This window comes from Rhipicephalus microplus, chromosome 3 (genome assembly GCF_043290135.1).
Source record: "Rhipicephalus microplus isolate Deutch F79 chromosome 3, USDA_Rmic, whole genome shotgun sequence".
In the NCBI taxonomy this organism is placed as follows: Eukaryota; Metazoa; Arthropoda; class Arachnida; order Ixodida; family Ixodidae; genus Rhipicephalus; species Rhipicephalus microplus.
In genome coordinates, this window is record NC_134702.1 from 277,958,145 (window position 1) to 277,977,892 (window position 19,748).

The window sequence follows — 19,748 nt, forward strand, 5'->3', positions numbered from 1 at the left end:
TTTTTAAGGGCGTTACTGAAGTTCGGCTCGGCTAAACCAAAGTAAGAACCCGCACAAGAACGCGAAGAGTTTGCACGCACAAACATTGCGGTATGTGGGGCTAAGCAGACGTCTTCAGACACGGAAAACACTTCCAAGCAGTCATCAACAGTATCTTTTGTCAATGGAGGCGGCAACACGGGACGAAAAATAATCCCACCATTACCACAATCTAGAGTTGCACCACATTCCCGCAAAAAATCTATACCTAGAATGACGTCATGGGTCGCTCGTGCAAGCACCGTTAGTTCCGCTCGAAACGTTTGATTTCCTATAGAAAGTAAAACAGAACAAACTCCAACCGGGCTCAACGTTTCTCCCCCTACGCCGCGGAACGTAGCACTCCGATTCCAAGCAAACATTACTTTCGTCCCTAGGCGATTTTTAAAAGGCATGCTCATTATGGAAACGGCCGCACCGGTATCAACTAGTGCAACAGTACTCACATTGTCTACAAAAACACTCACTTTGTTCTCAACCATTACAACACAAGGGGGTCTTGCGGAAGATCATTTTGCGGCCTCGCCCCCATTGGTCGCACCAGTTAGTTTCCCAGTGGTGGTGGCGTCTCCGAGCGGTGACGCGGAGACGGGGATCGCTGTTGGCGTGCTGGTGGTGGGATAACGCTGCGGTCGGAGCAAGGCGAGTCAGCACGTGCTGCGTGTTGCTGTTGGAAAGAGCCCTGAAATGGTCGAGACTCGCCAGCAGGTACATAGGGCGTGTACACGTTGAAACGTGGAGCTCGCTGCTGGCGACGGTAGCAGTACCTAGCGATGTGTCCAGGTAGCCCGCAGTTGTAGCAAGTAGGGGTGTCGCGTCTAGTTGTCCCCGGCGAAGTAAACCTCGTCGGTTGATAAAAGCCGGGCAATGGTGGTCGAGGAGTGAATCGCTGTGACGCAGCTTGCCTGCGTTCCTGGTTTCCGAGTGGTCGTTCACTCCTCCGTTCGAACCGATCGGTGTAATTCGGGTGAGGCTCAAAGTAGCTCTGTCGCATCCGAGGTACCAGTGGTTCACGGGGCCGTTGGTCGTTGCGATGGAAGGTTGACACTTGCAATCGTGGGCACGTTGTCAAGACGTCCAAATTTTGGTAGGACTCTCCTCCTCTTTAGGGTTTCAAACGCTCGGCAGTATCTCCTTAGGTCGGAAGGTGTGTGTAAGTCTTCCTTAGTGATAAGGAAATTGTACACGTCTTCCGCGATTCCCTTGAGCAGATGACCTACCTTATCTTCGTCACACATGGTCGCACTCATGATTCCGCAAAGCTTCCAGACGGCCTCGATGTAGGTGGTGCATGCTTCGCCAGGTAACTGAGCTCTGCGTTTGCTCCGCCTGCTTGACCTTAGCTGTTGAGTCACCAAAACACCTCTTCAGCTCGTCCACGAAAATGTCCCATGTTGTCAATGCACTCTCATGGTTGTCGAACCAAAGAGACGTGGTGCCGACGAGAAAAAACACCACGTTCTCGAGCTGCTTAGCAGTGCTCCAGAGGTTGCTGCGACTCACTCTCTGATAGTGCTTGAGCCAGTCGTCAACATCGTCATCCGGCTGCCCCGAAAAGGTCCTCGGCTGACGTTTCGGCATGCCGCAGCGATCTTTTCCTGGCGGGTGCGCGTGTTGCTCATCAGCAACGAGGTTGTTATGGCCTGCTCCCGCGTCCTCCATGTCTGGTAGCTGCGGTGGCAAGCCTGCCAAGCGTCTGCTCCGTCGCAAAATCGGTAGAGCTGGGTCGTCCAGATCAATGTACCCGGCACCTTCCACCAAACTGTTGCGAGTGACTGTTTATTTACAGATGGGGTGAAAAGGCGTTGTGAAATAGCAGCGTACTTCTGAGACAGGCCAAGAACGCTTCCACCCAACCACACAGTCCAGGCGCCGCTCCACTACTATTCTTCTTCCGCGCCCCGTAGGCTCGCGCATCTTCGTTTCATTTCATATATATATATATATATATATATATATATATATATATATATATATATATATATATATATATATATATATATATATATATATATATAGGTGTGTGTGTGTGTATGTGTGTGTCTGTGTGTGTGACGCTACAAAATGGAGACACGTCGTGGTCCAGATGTCATGCGTTTATTCTAATGCACGCGCACTTCTTCTTCGTCGGCTTCTCCTAGAATCACCTTGTTAATGCGTCACACTTCTTCCTCCCCTCGAGAAAGTCTCAGTTCAGACGGTACAAAATAACGCTGCAGTTTGCTAACATGCACAATATCAGAGTTTCTACCTGAGGGTGGCACGGAGCTGTTGATCTAATAATTCAGTGTTGAGACCTTGCGTAGAATCTTGCAAGGTCCTTCCATGACGGAACTCAGTTTGCCGTTGTTGGGATGTCATGGTGTCTCGTAAAGGACAAAGTCACCGACTTGGAACTCAATCAGAAGACATTTTCTACAATAAATGACTTTGTTCTTATTGTGGTAAGCGATAGAATTGGTAACTGCAGTTTTTCGCACTTTAACAGTTTCTTCTCGTTGTTCCAGTAAAGTAGGATGACATGGAATTCCATACATGAGGAAGGAAGGCGCGTAGCCAGTCACTTCGTGGGGTGCTCTGTTGTATTCGTCAATCACCTCTGGAAGCAGCTTAGTCCAAGACTTCTGTGGTTCTTTATTGACCTTACATTTAACTCTCGTTGCGATAGTCTGGTTTGTCCGCTCGTTGATGCCCTTGCATTGTGGATGATGAGATGAGGTGAATAGTTGCTGTATACGATTATGTTTTAAAAACTGCTTGATTTTTCTTGCAGTAAATCCTGTTCCACGATCTGAAAGGAGCTTCTGTAGTTTTTAGAAGAAAAAATGGTTTTAAGCATAAAATGTACGCGTTGCTCTTCTCACTTTTATGAGCGAACACCCATACGTGGCGAGTCGCATGATCAATAACCAAGTGTATAAACCTTTTTGACGAGCCATATCCAGAAAATCCTCCAATGGTGTCTATAGCAGAAAGGTCGAAGGGCTCTTCAGCTGGAGGCAGTGATTCAAGCGTCCCAAACGTTTTTTGGTTTTCGTCTTCTTGCATCTCTGGCATGTATCACAATACCGAATGTAAGTGGAAACATCGGTTACCATGTGCGGCCAATAATAATTCGGAGACAGGAGTGATAGCGTCTTCTTCATTCCGACATGCCCAAAATATTGATGTGCATTCTTCAGAATGGTCGGGCGTAGTTCATGGGGCACGTATATTTTTCGTAGTCCTTTCTTTTCACGATGGTGATGTTATTTTCCAATGAGTGCGTTCCTTTTGGACGCTCTTTCTTGCATCGCTGAAGGTCGTAGTGTGACAGAAGATTAACTATTGGGGCTCTGGCGAGCGCAACTACTTCGACATTACTTGCGCCCTTTTGATGTTTGATGTTCCCATCATACATTGACAGTTTGAGAGACCACCAGAAGAGATGACCTTGACAGTTTTTAAAATTCTTCAGCCATTCGAGTGCTGAGTGATCTGTTACAACAGTGAATGAGTTTTCATGAAGGTAGCAATGCCATTTATCAATGGCATCTACAATGGCAAGACATTATTTTTCTGTAATAGAATAGTTCTCCTCGTGCTTAAGTAGTTTGAGGGAATAGTAGGCAACAGGATGTTCTTTGCCTTTGTCATCAGGTTGTTTCAGCACTGCACCGATTCCTTCGCCAGATGCGTCACAGTACACAGTACATGGTCTCGAAGGGTCGTATATGCAAAGCACCGGTTCTTCAGTTATCCGCTCCTTCAGTTCGCGAAAGGCTTGCTCGCATGCTTCTATCCACACCCACTTGCTGCCTTAGTGGAGTAGGTTTGTGAGTGGAAGAGCGATATTGCTGAAGTGGTAGATGTACTGACGGTAGGTGTTTACAGTGCCCAGAAAACGCTAGAGATCTTTTTCTCGTTTTGGTGTAGGAAATTTGAGTATGGCAGCCACATTACTTTTCTTAGGTGTCACTGTTCCTTGTGAAATTTTGTGGCCCAGGTATTCAATGCTGCAGCGCGCAAATTGGCACTTTTTTTGTTTGAATTTTACGTTCTCGGTTTTGAGAGCATTCAATAGCGCTTCAAGGTGTCGTATATGATCATGAAATGTCTCTGAGTATACGACCTTATCGTTAAAAAAATTACTAACATTGGTGAGCTGATGTTTCGCTATTAATGATTTCATGGCTCTTTCAAATGTAGCCGGAGCGTTCTTCAACCCAAACGGCATTACCGATCACTCAAAATGACCATCAGGCGTGACAAATGCAGTTTTCTGAACATCGTCAGGATGCATTTGGACATGCCAGTATCCCGACGTTACGTCCAACGTTGTGAAAAACTCCGCCTTTCTCAAGTGGTCAAGAATATCATCTATACGTGGCATTAGTTGAAAGGATGAAAAAATAACCAGCTCACGACTGGTTATTTTTTCATCCACTGTTCTGTCTTCTTATTTACATTCCATCGGTTCTAATAACTTCCCTTGTACATTCCTTGGCATTACTGTCTGTTAGATCCCATATATATATATATATATATATATATATATATATATATATATATATATATATATATATATATATATATATATATATATATATATATATATATATATATATATATATATATATATATATATATATATATATATATATATATACGTCCACAAAGTCACACGTCATATTATCAGAAAACAAATCATTTCAGTAGCAAGCAATAAGGTGATCTATCTCGTTGGCATGTAAGGTGATTGAGGGCCTCGCTATGCACGTGTCGCCTAATCTATTATTAAAATATGCCTCCTCTATTTCTCGTGCACCTTTTCCTTTCGTTTTTGTGAGCACCCTGGTATCTGATAGCAAGGGTGCGCAGCCACACTCCCCGCACTCTCTTAAAAAACACTGCAGGGAGTGCGGCTGCACACCCTTGCTAAAAGAGATGAGGGTGCTCGCAAGAATGAAAGGGAAAATTGCACCAGAAATGAAGGAGGCATATTTTATTAATAGATTAGGCGACACATGCGTGGCCAGGTTCTCAATCACGTTACAATTCATCGAGGTAGATTACCTGGGTGCTTGCCTCTAAAATGATGTTCTGCTAATATGACGTGTTACTTTATTGACGTGTATAGATATGTGCGCGCTTTTTCTAATTCATTTAGTTGATAGCGTTTGCTTGTCTCTCTATCGTGTTTTTTTCACACCATATTCAATGTTAAGAATAATACTTCAAGGTAATTATGCCCAAATATTTGTTGGGATTGTGTATCATCCGAAGAGAACACTTTTCACACTTGCGCTGTCAAGTGATATACCCAAGGACAACTTTTATTCGCAATGATGGGAACACTGCGGAGCCAACCTGAACCTCTGCTGTTGCTGTAGAATGCAGTCTCACATTTTCATAATTGTTTTCCTCATGAAAATCGTGAAACACAACAATGCATTATTTTCTACGCGACGCTGGTCCAAAGAGACGCAGGCCGCTTCAAGGATATATTCATATCGGTTTCACTTTTGACCGTGTCATTTCACGTTTTGCGCGTCTCAGAACATCGTACGCTTCATTACATTAAAATGGCGTCATCAGGAAGAACAATCGCCCTACTGCGGTGGTCTAGTTGCTAAGGTGGTGGTGGGCTCTGTGGCTATGCCATCGCATGGTCCACTAACCCTTTCGTCTTCGCAATGAGGGTGCTCGCCCCTATCATCGCCCAGTTGCTGGTTCCCGCTCTGCTTGGTCCCTCATCGGATGTTCCAACGTGCCGAGAGCAACTCGGCACCGGGAATGACACCGTCTTTCTCATGAGTGCCGCAAACGCATCTGGCTGTCCTGTTGCACCGCCAGAATATCACGGGACCACCGACGTCATCATCGTATCACTGTCGTCATGAACCAGTTCAATGACAACAGCTATAAATTGTCAGCAACCACACGTAAAGCTTTGTGGGCTCTGTGGCTGTGCCATCGCACGGTCCACCAACCCTTTCGTCTTCGCAATGCAGGTTAGTGTACCATACGACCTCTTAACTAAAAGAAATAGCAATTATTTTTTGGTACAGCTACCGAGCCCACATTGCTGTTGTGCCCTTGCCGTTCATTGTGTGATTGTCGCTCGTGCTCTCTTACTTCTATCGGGGGACGTAGAATCCAATCCTGGCCCAAACTCTCTCCCTATGGACCCTCCTCCTAAAGACCCTCTCCCAGCAAGCCTCATTCTTTCCGAGTTGCAAAAGTTATCTACGGGTCAGTCTACACTGCTCGCGGAAGTGCAGGGATTTAAATCTGCGCTACTAGCAACAAAGTCATGGCTGATCTAACTAAACGTATTACGGAGCTTGAAGTTCACTACCAAGGGCTTGTGACAGTTAAGAAGGATGTCGCCACAATTATTGGTAACACCGCAATAATGGCCCGTCAAATCTGCGACGTGGAGGCGCGGGTTGACGATGCCGAAAATCATTTCAGAAGAAATAACCTCATCTTTTACGGCCTCCTCGATCCGAACCAGTCCGAAAAATTTGCAGACTCCGAAAAAATACTTATTGACCACTGTTGCCACCACCTAAACTTAACTCTTGACGCTAAACTTATTCAACGCGCTCACCGCCTTGGTCGGCACCGGCATGATCACAAGCGGCCTATAATAGCCTAGTTCACTTTTTTTAAACCAAAGAGAAAATTCTCTTGAATGGACGCAAACTAAAAGGTACTAATTACAGTATTGGGGAAGACTTTTCCAAATCCGTTCGAAAAGCCCGAAAGCACCTTGTTGAATTTGCCCGGACGAAATCTGAGCCCTTCTCTGTGCGGTAGAAGACTGTTTCTTGGAAAAAAAAACATGCGTTTTCAACGAAAATACCCAAACTATAAACGAAATTTCCTAGCGATCGCCCCGTCGTCCAAAAAAAACAAATCGTGTTAATGTTAAAACACCTACAATAAGCCTTTCCTTCTCTGTGAACTTCGCTAATATACGCAGCTTCCTTTCAAAACGCGACGCAGTATCAAACATTGTATCAACATCGGACAGCAACATACTGGTTCTAACAGAAACATGGTTGAAGGATGACATCACAGATAGGTTCTTGCCGAATTGCCAGACTGTTGTTTTCCGGAAAGACAGGAAACAAACGGGCGGCGTACTTATCGCTGTCAATAAGCAGTACACCTGTTCACTGATAAATATCCCTAGCAAGGTGGAAATTCTGTGGGTAGTCTGCCGCGCTGTACCGGAGACAATTCTGCTAGGTGTGTGCTATCGGCCACCGGACAACAACCCAAATTTCGCACAAGATTTAAACGATATACTGAACCAGCTAACTACTAAATATCCTACCGCGCATATCCTACTTTTCGGTGACTAATTTTCCTGACATCAATTAGCAAGACGCCAACCAAATAATAACAGGCCACTCCAGAACAAAAGAATTCATTAACATCTGCTTAAATTTTTACCTAACACAGCTAATACCAGAACCTACACGTATTGCTGGTGAAATTTCTAATATTCTGGATCTAATACTGACAACTAAACCCGAAAGCTTGTCACATATTACACTTCTTTCTGAGGTTAGCGACCACTAAGTTATGTTGTTTTTGAATTCGTCCCGAAACTACACAAACTATGCAGTAAATCTGAAAGCTTGTACAACAAGGGGGATTACAACGCAATAACGCTCAACTCGAAGCCTTCCTACCTCATTTTGAAACAACATTAGGTGAACGATCAGTGAACGATTACTGGTTAATTTTGGAAGATAAAATTAAGGAGCTAACAAAGACGTTTATTCCCAGTACTACCTTGCGTTCTAATCAACAAAATCCATGGATTTCTACACTTTTAAAGCGACTTGAAAATAAGCAGAAACGACTTTTTTGTGCAGCTAAACGCGCAGCTGCTGCCAGTGCATGGGATAGGTAAAAAGAAGCTGAAACCTTTTATTATAATGCCATTCGAACCGCAAAAAGAACATTTTTTCATACTGATCTTCCGAAGATTTTGGTAAAGAAGCTTATGAAATTTTGGGAGGTAATAACCCTAAGAGGATTCCAGGTAATATTTTGAATAATCCTTCGGGCGGGGAAGTTAGTGATTCTGAATGCGCAGAAATATTTAACTCAGCATTCGCTTCCATATTCACAAACGAAACTAACAGTCCCCTTCCGATTTTTCCGTCTATCATCGTCTCTGTAATGCCCAGTATTGATTTCATCGCATCCGGAATAATATCTCTAATAGACAAACTTATACTCTCTTCTTCAGCGGGATCAGACGATATTAACTCGAAGTTTCTGAAAAATACCAAGCACATGTCTGCCATATATTCATCACTGTTGTTCTGTCAGTCATTATCCACAGGTAACCTACCAATAAACTGGAAAATAGGAAAGGTCGTTCCAGTGTTCAAATTAGGCGATAGATCTTGTCCTCTCAATTATCGCCCCATTTCCTTGAAAATCGTGCCTTGCAAGCTCACGGAACACGTCATTCACACCGAAATTATGCACTTCTTGGACTCTAATAACGTTTTTCATACCACACAGCATGGATTTCGAGAACATTTTTCCTCGAAAACCAAACTTGCTCTTTTCGTTGATGATCTGTGCACTAACCTGGACAATAACATACAGACTGACGATATCTTTCTTGACTTTGCAAAGGCATTCGACAAAGTAACCCACAACCGCCTGATGTTAAATCTTTCGAAATTAAACTTCGACCCTAAAATTTTAACTTGGATTCGAAAAGTTTTGACTAATCGTTACCAATTCGTTACCGTTAAAGGACATAACTCACCCTATGGCAGTAACATCAGGCATCCCGCAAGGATCTGTTCTTGGAAATCCTCTTATTCTTAATATACAATAACGATCTACCTTTCCATGTATCCAGAAATATTCGTATAGTTGCAGACGATTGTGTAATATACTGTACTATTATTAACACATCGGCCCAAATCGCACTACAAGATGACATTAACCATGTGCTTAACTGGTGCAATCATTGGATAATGACAATAAACCCTAATAAATGCAAGTCTCTCTCGTTTCCCCGTTGGCGCAGCCCCCTGACCTATTCTTATTAAATCGGTAAAGTTGCATTGAAAAATTACAAGTACTTGGTAGTCACTTTGAGTAACGATTTATCAGGGCGCGTCCACATTACCAATATCATATTATCAGCTAACAGACCGCTTGGATCCTTAAATTGGCGCTTACGTCATGCTCCCCCTCCTGTAAAACTGCAAGCTTATAAATATTTAATTCGCACCCAACATGAATACGCGTCGCCTATCTGGAGCCCTCATCAAGCGTACTTAACCGACGCACTAGAATCACTCCATAATCGAGCAGCTGGATTCATTCATTCCTCGTATTCGTATAACGCGAGTGTTTCATATATTAAACAAGAATCTAATCTTTCAAACCTGCCCCGCCACGGTGGTCTAGTGGCTAAGGTACTCGGCTGCTGACCCACAGGTCACGGGCTCCAATCCCGGTTGCGGCGGCTGCATTTCCGATGGAGGCGGAAATGTTGTAGGCCCGTGTGCTCAAATTTGGGTGCACGTTAAAGAACTCCAGGTGGTCGAAATAATCATTTGGTGGTTTTGGGACGTTAAACCCTTCATATTGTCACGTGGGTCATTACGTGGACGAATGCAGCACTCTGCGAGTCAAATTATAAATTGTTTATTTGGGCGAACCTGTGCCTAGCAAACGGAAAGTGGGACTACAGTAGCAGTCTTGGGCTGATAGCGGCGAACGGAGCGTCGGCTGTCGATCAACAACTGACAAGCGGCGAAGCGCATCGACATTTATACTCTTGCCATTAAATGTTCTAGCATCATCGCTGGTGGTGACGAAGGTTTCAGAATAATCTGTACAGTTCGCAGCGTGGGCATGATCTTATTGAGATGATCTACTACAGTCCGGAAGCTTCTCGAAAACTGAAGGCGCAGTTTGCGCTGAGAATTGTGTAGTGTTTTCGGACGATATCAAAACTTGGGAAATGGAACGTGGCAATATCAATCAATCAATCAATCTTTCAAACCGCAACATTCGTCACCGAGTTGCCAGCCTCATTTTGTTCCACAAGCTCTCTCACAGTCAACTTGGCCTCCCGGCCTATATCTTGCCTCCTGCCCGCACATCTCACCGCCCCACTCATTCCTTTCATTTCGGCCAGCCACGTGCCCGTACCACCACATTTTCCACCTCCTTCTTTTTTAGTGCAGCTTCCGACTGGAATGGCCTTTCCACAGATCTCGCCACCATAATGTGCCACTCAACATTTACACAAAATCTGACCAGTTTCTTTTCAGTTTGAATACATTACATTGTTCCTTTTTGTGCCACTGGTTCTTGCTTTGTATTCTTTTTTGCAAGGTGTTAGGCCTGCTATTATGTATACTGTTCCTGCACATGTATTATTTTATTTCTGTATTGGTTACCTCTGTTCATACTTATGCAGGTTCCTGTGTTCTGATTTGGGCGCACGTTAAAAAACCCCAGGGGGTCGAAATTTTCGAACCTTACCACTACGGTGTCTCTCATAATCAAATGGTGGTTTTGGAACGTTCACATATCAATCAATCAGTAATAAGAATACCTGGAGTTTTATATCCCAAAACCATGATATCATGAGAGACGCCGTAGTAGAGACCACTTCATTAACGTGATCGAATATTGCACAGTGCCTGGGCAGCGCTTTCACCAAAACGTGACCGCCAAAGCCAAAATTGAACCCATGGGTCTGCAGCCGAGCCCCCTAGCTACTGATCTACTACGGAGGACACGTCTTCGTGTTTGTGTGAGTGCTCGTCGCCGTAGAGTTAATATTGCAGACTCTATGCTCATCGGCGACTACTGTAGTCGCCGAAGGCGTTTGTGCCGTACTTGAGTCACAAAAAGGTCTCTAAGCAAATGAAGCAAATGATTATCAATGCTATTATTAGAACACGGCCGTCAATTAAAACAGGTGCTGAACCAGAGTACTTACGAGAAGAGTACATATATGAGGTAGCTCCACCCCCATATATTCCCCTTCATTGCCCAGAAAAGTCACCCGCGCGCGTAGCCTCATTGAGTGCAATCTTTTGGGCTAGTGGTTTCAGTATATACTCAGTCCATCTTCAAAGCAATGGACCAAGGAAGAAAACCGGACGTGCTGTATTCTCGTCAGCCCTTTGGTCTTTTTTTTCAGCGCTTTCTTGAATGTTCACTACCACTCTAGCTTGATTCATGGACCCTGGAAAGGCCCTTGATTTTGATCCTTTGTCAACGAAGAGGTATTCTTTCCCAGCAATCTTCCTGTATTAGCCAGCGTGCCGTAATCACGTTGTGAATTTCTCTTTTTCTACTGGCAGCAAGAAGGTCAAGATAGAATCTTCCGACGAAAAATTCGTAAACAGAGGATGTGTGCTCGAGCAAAAATTCGGCAAGTGAACACGCCATCTTGGAGACTTGAACTGCCTTGAATTCAAGGCTGAAACAAGACAAGCTTCCACTTGTCAGAACGTTGGCTCGAGCACATAACGTCTGTTTACGGATTTTTCACTTTTCTACTGGTCTCTCCTGTCCCAATCATTTGCTGCGTATTCTTTGAAAGATACGTTATTGGCTTTGGGCCCTCTCGATCGAATATATGGCCATAACACTCACCACAAGCGCTGGCTTTCCGGCAGAGTGTGCGCTGATGACGGCGGCCAGCTTGTAGGAGAGTGCCACGTCGAAGCGAAAGTCACTGGTAGCCGAACACGGGTATCCCAGCACCACGCGCTTCAACGGCACCGGACGGGCACTGGCCGGAAACCTGCAAGCAACGTACGTGCTTTCGTTGCTGTGTGGACAAACTGACTCTCGTATGACCCCATGTAGGTTCTTCGTATGCAGTGGCTTGAAAGCCGAGTGCCTATGCGACGGAGGGCACAGAAATGGCATGTGAGGGAGAACACACACTGAGCTCATTTAGTTGGTCTCTTCTGGGCTTGTGAACGCATTTCACTGCGCTAGTGGCTATTTATAGAATGTTTCCACATTGTTTTGGGATCGTGACGTTGACAAAGGGAGCAGACTTCAGGTCGAAGATGAAACTTTATTTGCGCCGAACTTGGGGCCACGCAAAAGGAAAGTCAGATTACATCAAGACACTGGCACTGATAGCGGCAAACAGCGCGTCGGCCGTCGATCAAATGGCAAGCGGTAAACCGCGTCGGAATTTATACACGGGCCGTCGAATAGAGGGTTATCGCTAGCGGCCACGTAGGTTCCCGAATAATCTGTATTGCTCGCGAAGTGGGCGTAACCTTAACAAAATGGTGTACTGAGGTCTCGAAGCTTCTCGGACACTGAAGGCGCGGTTCTCGCTGAGAACTACTTACAGCGAAACGGGGCGGTAGATAACTTGCAATGTGGCAATAGTATATTTACTAGCGAAACGCACAAATACTACAGAGCAACAGAAATGACTGCTGCTAGACTTGAACTGGTGTTAAGATAACACGAAGGACAGAATACAAATAATTCCATTGCGCACACACCACTACTACGTCACCGACAAGTATTTTTTAGCGGCGAAGGTCCTTAGGGCATAACCATATTGTCGTCCGCGTGCGTCACGCTCCACAGAGCCACAACCTAAAGTGAGCACAACACCTGCACAACATAAAACGAAAACATTTGTGTAAAAAGACCGAGCTTATGTGTACATCACTCAACTATACGACAGCACAACACATAATCACCGTCCATCCTTGCCTCCGTCCATTCATGCACCTTTCTATTCGTGCGTGTGTGCGTCCGTCTGTCCGCCCGTGCGTCCGTCTGTCCGCCCGTGTGTCCGTTCAACTGTCCGTCCATCTATGCCTCCGTCCGTGTGTCCGCCCATGTCTCCATTCACCTGCCCGCCCATCCTGCCTCCCTCCATTTGTCCACCCTTGTGTCCATTTCCGTGTCCGTCCATCCATGCGTCCGTCCACCCGCGCGTCCATTCATCTGTCTGTTTATCTATGCCTGCGTCCGTGCTCCGCCCGTGTGTTCATTCACCTGTCCGTCCAGCCGTGCATACGTAAGTATGTCCGCCCGTGTGTCCGTTTCCTTGTCCGTCAATCTGTTCATTCTTTATGCTAGTCGGCAACTTCAACCTAGGCATTACATTGACCTTATGTCCTAATTTTGACCACTCGTCATCAGTCGATCAGTTTGTGTATATACGTGAATGTGGTGAAAGGAGCTTCACCACCGCCTATCAGCACTGCATGGCATGTGTCAATGTGGTGAAAACAATGATTTGAGGTGTGCGAGTCGTCGCCGGCGAGTGCTCGTGTGCGGTGTGCGAGGCCAATTTGAAGTATGCAGGTATCGCTGTGATGATTGTATTATGATGATTGTGGTGAAGTAGAAGAATCGCGGCAATGCGTGTATTCGTGCGCGGGGATCGAGCGAATAGCTTGAGCGACGGGGATCTCTTGGCGAGTGGCAGAAAAACGCATCGGGAGGTCGAGCAGTGGGCCACGTCCCGACGTCTCGACCCGAAGCTGCTAGGCCGGGGCCCATCCCGGCTTTCGCGTTCCCAAAGACAACTAGGCAGTGCATCGCCACCCCCCCCCCCCCCCTGTCCCCGGCTGCGGTTCCCCAGCGACGTTCCTGGCAAACGGCTGGCGTTGTCCCTGGCGCTGGCCAGCCGCTGTCCGAGGTTCCGTTCTTGGCCGGTACCGTTCAAGCCACCTTTCGTGGCACTGTTCCTGTCAACGTCCCCGGTGCTGTACCAGGTGCCGACACTGCTGCACTGGGTTTCCCCTGGCATGTATCAGCTGAGTCAGACTGGCACAGGAAACACCCATAGACGAAGAGGCACCACTTTAGGCCCATATCCGCACAGACACGGGACTACACTATACGACATATACACATACAACCAACATGAACATGTTCCACACTCACACCACTGCAGTTAGTCCCGGTGCTTCAGTCATGAAGTTGTCGAAGAGCGAAGTTTTGAGCTCTCATCCGGCGTACCCCGAACAAGGGGCGGGTCACAATAGTGCATGGGGCCAAGTCGGTGGTGCAAGCCATGTGGTCGTGATCTCAGCGGGCCGCAACGTGGCTGCGCGGACTCAGCGTCAGGACGGGGGTGAGTTGTCTTCTCTGGTTCAAGAATATAAAATTGTAACCAATCACCTCTTTCTTTATTCGGTTGAATTCGGACGGTACGGTTTTTATGCCAAAAGGCGTAAAACGGAATTGACTAAGGGTCGAGTCGCAGGAAAATGCTGGAAACTCTTTTGATTTACTAGTCATGGGCACCTGCCAGTATTACTGTGTGAAGTCGAACTTCGAATAATATTGACGCGCAGTAAGGTGCGCAAACATCATATCTCAACGAGGTATTACTTCCGCATTCGGTACGACAACATTGTTCAGTTGGCGAAAGTCGATGCAAAGGCGCAACGTACCACCTTTCTTCTTCACAGCAACAATTGATGCTTGGTAAGATAAAGTAGATCGCCCTATGATGCCCAAGCGCAAGGTTTCTTGACTTGATGGCGTTCTTAACAGCAAAAGGCATCGGACATCATCGGACATGGATGGGCATGTCTATGGTCAATTTGAGCTGGTACTCCAAGACGGCTGTCTTTCCTGGTGTGTCATAAAAAATGTCGTGGTAGGTAGAACGAAGCTCGGCGACTTGGTGTCATTGGTCGCCAGTAAGCTTGGGACATATTGCCCCTTCTTTCCAGGTCTGAGTTTGAGTGAGCGTGGTATGGAGTGAACTCTCGGGGTCTTCTAGCTCGGCTTGCTGTACATACGATAGAGCAGCAACGGTAGGCGGTGTAAGCTCGTTAGTGGTCTTCTCCTAATATTTTTAAGCTTATTCATGTGAAACACAGATGTCCCATGGCCGAGATTGATGGTATAGTCTAACGGAGTCTTTTCATCAACCACTTTGAAAGGCCATTTCTATGTAAGTATGAGCTTATCCGACTGCGCGGGCAATAGGACCAGAACCTTGTCCCCTACAGCCAGTTCTCACTTTTTTGCTTTCCTGTCGTAGTAGTTCTTCTGAGTTGCGCGTGCTTTGACACGTTCTTGGGCTGCGATGTCGCAGGTTCTTTCGAGGCGTTGCCTCAATATCACGATGTACTCGTACGCCGACTTCGCGCCCTCATCCAACCCTGGGTTTGTCCATAGGTTTTTGGGAATGGTCATTAGACCTCGAAAATATTGCTCATACAGTAGCTCAAAAGGTGAGTAGCTGGTACTCTTTTGCGGCATCTATCGATAAACAAAGAGTAGGGGCCCGAGATAGCAGTCCCAATTCGTTGGGCATTCCTGACACATGTGCTGGTGCATACGTTTCAACGTGTCGTTCAAACGTTCTACTAACCCATTTACCATCGGATCGTACGGTGTTGTTGGCAATTGCTTGATGGACAGTAGCCGATTGAACCCCTTCATTACCGCTGACATAAAACTTGTCGTGCCGGTCACTTATAATTTCATGAGGTACCCCAACTCGGGACAGCATTTCCATTAGTCCTTCGTCTACGACTTTGCAGTCTATCGATGGCGGCGCGATAGCGTCTGGGTACCTTGTCACAAAATCTATCATGGTGAGAATATACCTGTTGCCCTCGGAAGATGTCGGCGACAAGGAGCTGAAGATATCAATTCCCACGGGGGAGAACCGAGTCTCAACGTCTGGCATGGTACCAAGCGGAGCCGGGCCAAGTAAATGGCGCAGCACAGTTTGCTGAAATATGTCGCAGAACTGCACGAACCGCATGGCTTCTGATTGAACTTTCAGCCAGTAAAATTTGGCGAGAATGCGGTCAGTTGTTCGAGATATTCCTTGATGACCGGCAAGTAATCCCTCGTGCGTGAGCTTGAGCACCATCACTCGCAGCTGGCTCGGTAAAACTAGTTGCTCAAGGTTGCTCAAGTTCATTGTCCGAAAGTAACTTGTGCTTTCAGTATAGTATTCCATCAACAAGAAATTAATAGGTTTCCCAGTCATTGTCAATATTTTTTTACTTATACTCTCCCAACAACGCCGTAAGGAAGGGTCATCCCTTTGGTAATTCTCGAGAGTAGCTTTGTTCATGTTTGTGGCAGTGGCTTTGAGAACAGGCAGATTAAATTCGCCGCGTGTTCTTTCTACTGATGCAGCGCTTCCACCCAGCTCGTGTTCTTCAGTACCCTGAAGCACGGAATTTGTTTCCTCGGCCGCTCGCAGATACCTGGAATCCTTTCCGACATCTACTTGTGTTTTGGGCACCGGAATTCATACAGACTTGTTGGCGGATTCGTTGGCGTCCTTCGATCTCCTATGAGTGCGCCGTCTCTCAAGGTATTCACGACGCTTCTGTGAATCGCCCTGTTCTACCAACCGGACGCCTTCAATGTTGCCTAGCATTACATCGTACAGAGGGTTTTTTATGCATTTAGCACATATGATCCTGGGGAAATACGATGTGTCTATAGAGACAATGGCCTCCGGTAAATATTATACGGTTCTATCAAGCAGGAACACTGGGCTAGTAGTTCCTCTAAATGTTTCTTCCGGGACGAGTCTTTTTCGCACCACTACTGTGTGACAGCCCGTACCTCGAAGAACGGTGACATCCTCGCTCTCTATCAAAATTTTCACCACAGGCAAAGTCCCCACGTCAGCCACAGTTAAAGTCCGTGTAGACGTTTTATTCACAATTGGAGCGGTCTTCCCATTCTGCAGGACAACATATCCTTCCTCTGGTTGCGCCGGTGCAACGTCGTCGCATAGTTTGTGGGTTGGCAGCATGCATGACGCTACCTCTCACTGTTTATGGGTTCTAGCTGTCTCACTAGGCAACTCGTTCTTGCCACTTGACCAGCTAGTCACTGAGGGATTCTTTCTCGTACGCGACGAGCACTCATATGCACGGTGCCTTGTCTTATTACATAAGAAGCATTGGGTTCGACCGTTTAGTGGCCGTTTTATGGGCTCCGTCTTGTGGCTACTCACTGCGAAGCTCTTCTTATAAACTTATCTTATAAAGTCAATCTTTACCCGAATTGAGAAGATCTTGCGCCTCCAAAAAACAATCAGAGTTCTGTGCCAACATACTGAACTTCTTGCAGTTTCTTTCTTTTGGAAACATTTGTAGCGATGGCGAGCATCCTTTCATGAATTGCCCTGAAATGATTACGTCGCGGTGGCCGTCGTAAGTTTTTTCAACGCCTGTTAGCTCCATCCATCTGTTGAAATGCACTGCTATGCGAGCAGCGTATTGATGACTTGTTTTTATTTCCTCTGCTCTCACTTTCCGGAACTTTTCGCGGTAACCCTCAGTGGTGTACCGGAATCGTAGCTGTAGGGCTGCTTTGAGCTGGTCATAGTCTGATGCAGAGGTAGAATCAAGTCGCATGATGACTGCCAATACTTCGCCTGTTAAAGACAAGTTTAGTGAACGGGCCCATTCTTTCCGAGGCCAATTTTATGAATCTGCGACACGTTCCAATCTGTGTAAATGCGCGTCGAGATCATCGCGCGCTTCAATAAATGGAGGCAGTAACTTATGGAGACTGCAACTGTCCAACATAGCCGGAGTAGGCACGTCGTTACTTGTCTGTTGCGGACTTTTTTGCTCGTTTTTGCGAGCTTCTTGTAGCTTGAGCCTTAACTGAAGGATGCGTTCTCAGCTTGTAGTCAGTTCACCTCAAGCTCTAACTGCACGCGCTGATCACCACAAGCTTGCGCGTGAAGATCTCGTTCTATTACGCGTTGCGCATCAATTCAATCTTGGAGCGCGGCTCCTTCTAGACCCATGTTTTACCTATAGCGTGCAGCTTCTCTAAATCCATGGATACGTCAGTGACATCTGACTTTCAGCAAGATGGTAAAGCCGATCCTGGCAGTCTCACCGAAATTGTGGGCAAATCTGGGCGCAGGTTACTCAGACGTGCACAGGAAACAGCCACAATCGAAGAGGCTCCACTTTATGTATATATCGGCATAGACACGTAGCTACACTACACGACAGTCAGCATGTCTCAGCACTCCTTCCATCGCTTTTTCGAAAAAGAATGCGACTTCATTAGTGCAAATGAAAACCATGTGTCTGCTGGCGGTGCCGATAGGTGGCGATGAAATTACTTTTGGAAAACATTGTGTGTGACGTGGCACATAAATGTGCGCAGTGGAATCCGCTATATGATATCCTTGATGTAGATTGAAAATCAGCGGAAGTCTGTCTAGCGGTTGAAGTCTGCCGAGTTGAAAAAACCCTTTTCAGAGGCTTTTCTATCACTTTCCTTCCTTCGTGCTTGCGCAGTATACGCTACCAGTTCATTGATACGATCATGCTGCCATAAAGTAGTACTGTTTTCACAGAGAGCTGTCTGAGTTCCGCTACCGCAATCTATTCTGCGCAACGGCTACGTTACTTCCTCATTTGCCACCTGAGACTAACGCACGAATCTCCTGTCTCGAGAATCAAGTGAAATCTTACGTGAGCACACACTGCGCGCCATCCGTCGACGCTGCTTTTCGTCAGCAATGTCGACTTTGCTTACTTCTACAGTGCCTAAATGTTCAGCAGTCGCTTCGCAGCAGCTGCGAAGAGGTGCGCTGCCACGTTACTTCTGTTATCAACGCGTCAGTGTCTTGCCACATTACGTGTTCCGTAATTGTGCAAGAAAGTTTCTTTCGAGGCTCGAACACACTAGGTGGACTTCGTTGAACAAATTTCCCCTTTTATTCGCGTTTTCCTCAAGTACGTAAAAAAGCAAGACCGTATACAAGGCGCTCTTTCGGAAACGATAGTGCTGCATGTAGCTAGTCCGCATGCACCTCGTCTTTATGCAACACAAAAATCGGTTGGCATGACGTCGATCATCACCAACAATCATGCAACACTGAAATGATGAACCGTACGAAAGAAGATAGGACGAGGCGAAGATGCAACATCATTCGTTCGTTTCGCTGGTGCATTCTCCAGCTGTTGTGAGAGCCACTTCTTTCGCTTTGGTTCTTTTCACTAGTTCATTCTTTCAGTGAAATGTATCCACCCAACCAGACTTGACACGGGCTAACACAGAAGTTGTGCGCGAAAACGCCAGCTTTGTGCAAGCCCGCTCATATTCCAGGTGCTGAATTGGCAGCGCACAGTGTTGCAACTCGCCCAACCAATCTTGACAGAGATCTTCCGTCGCTGTCAAAGGATAGTGCTGCATTCTGAAAACTGCCCAGACAAAACAAAATGCCGATAGTAAGTTTTCAACTCACGAGTAATGCTTGCAGTCTGATCCCAACCAGGCGGCCAGCTGCGAGAACATAGAAGTGGGAGAATAAATTATTTTTAGTGACATTACTTCTGAAACTTTTCTTTGAAAACATTCAAATCCGTAGCCAATATGGCTAGTTAGGGATTCTTTACAGACAAGACATGTTGCGGTTTAATTATCGAGTTCAAAATTTACACTGAAAAACCTATCCCCAATTGCGCAATGAAATACGGTCATGTAAAAAAACAGAAAATGTGACAAGTACTTACACTTCAACGAAATTATTATGACAACTAATAACTATCTGATAGAGTTTTTTGAGTGACAGCATCATATTTGGCACGCAGTAAATTAAGGTAGAGGTACCATTATAAGTTTTAGCAGCCACAGACATAGTGTACTATCGGCAGAATAGTATTTTGTTTTTGGCCTGCCGGGTATGATTTCTCGGTTTA

The 19,748-nt window shown here is 46.0% G+C and overlaps 1 protein-coding gene across 1 annotated transcript in view; it reads right to left on the reverse strand.

Moving 5' to 3' along the window:
• The window catches only part of LOC142803214 (putative ATP-dependent DNA helicase HFM1), a 1,032,948-nt gene that overhangs the window by 1,002,014 nt on the left and 11,186 nt on the right, over positions 1 to 19,748 (reverse strand). The window contains exons 4-5 of the mRNA XM_075888308.1: positions 19,295 to 19,332; positions 11,692 to 11,842 (exon numbers count right to left, since the gene is read on the reverse strand). Of these exons, the coding sequence (XP_075744423.1) occupies positions 11,692 to 11,842; positions 19,295 to 19,332 (189 nt within the window). The remainder of the gene's footprint in view (positions 1 to 11,691; positions 11,843 to 19,294; positions 19,333 to 19,748) is intronic.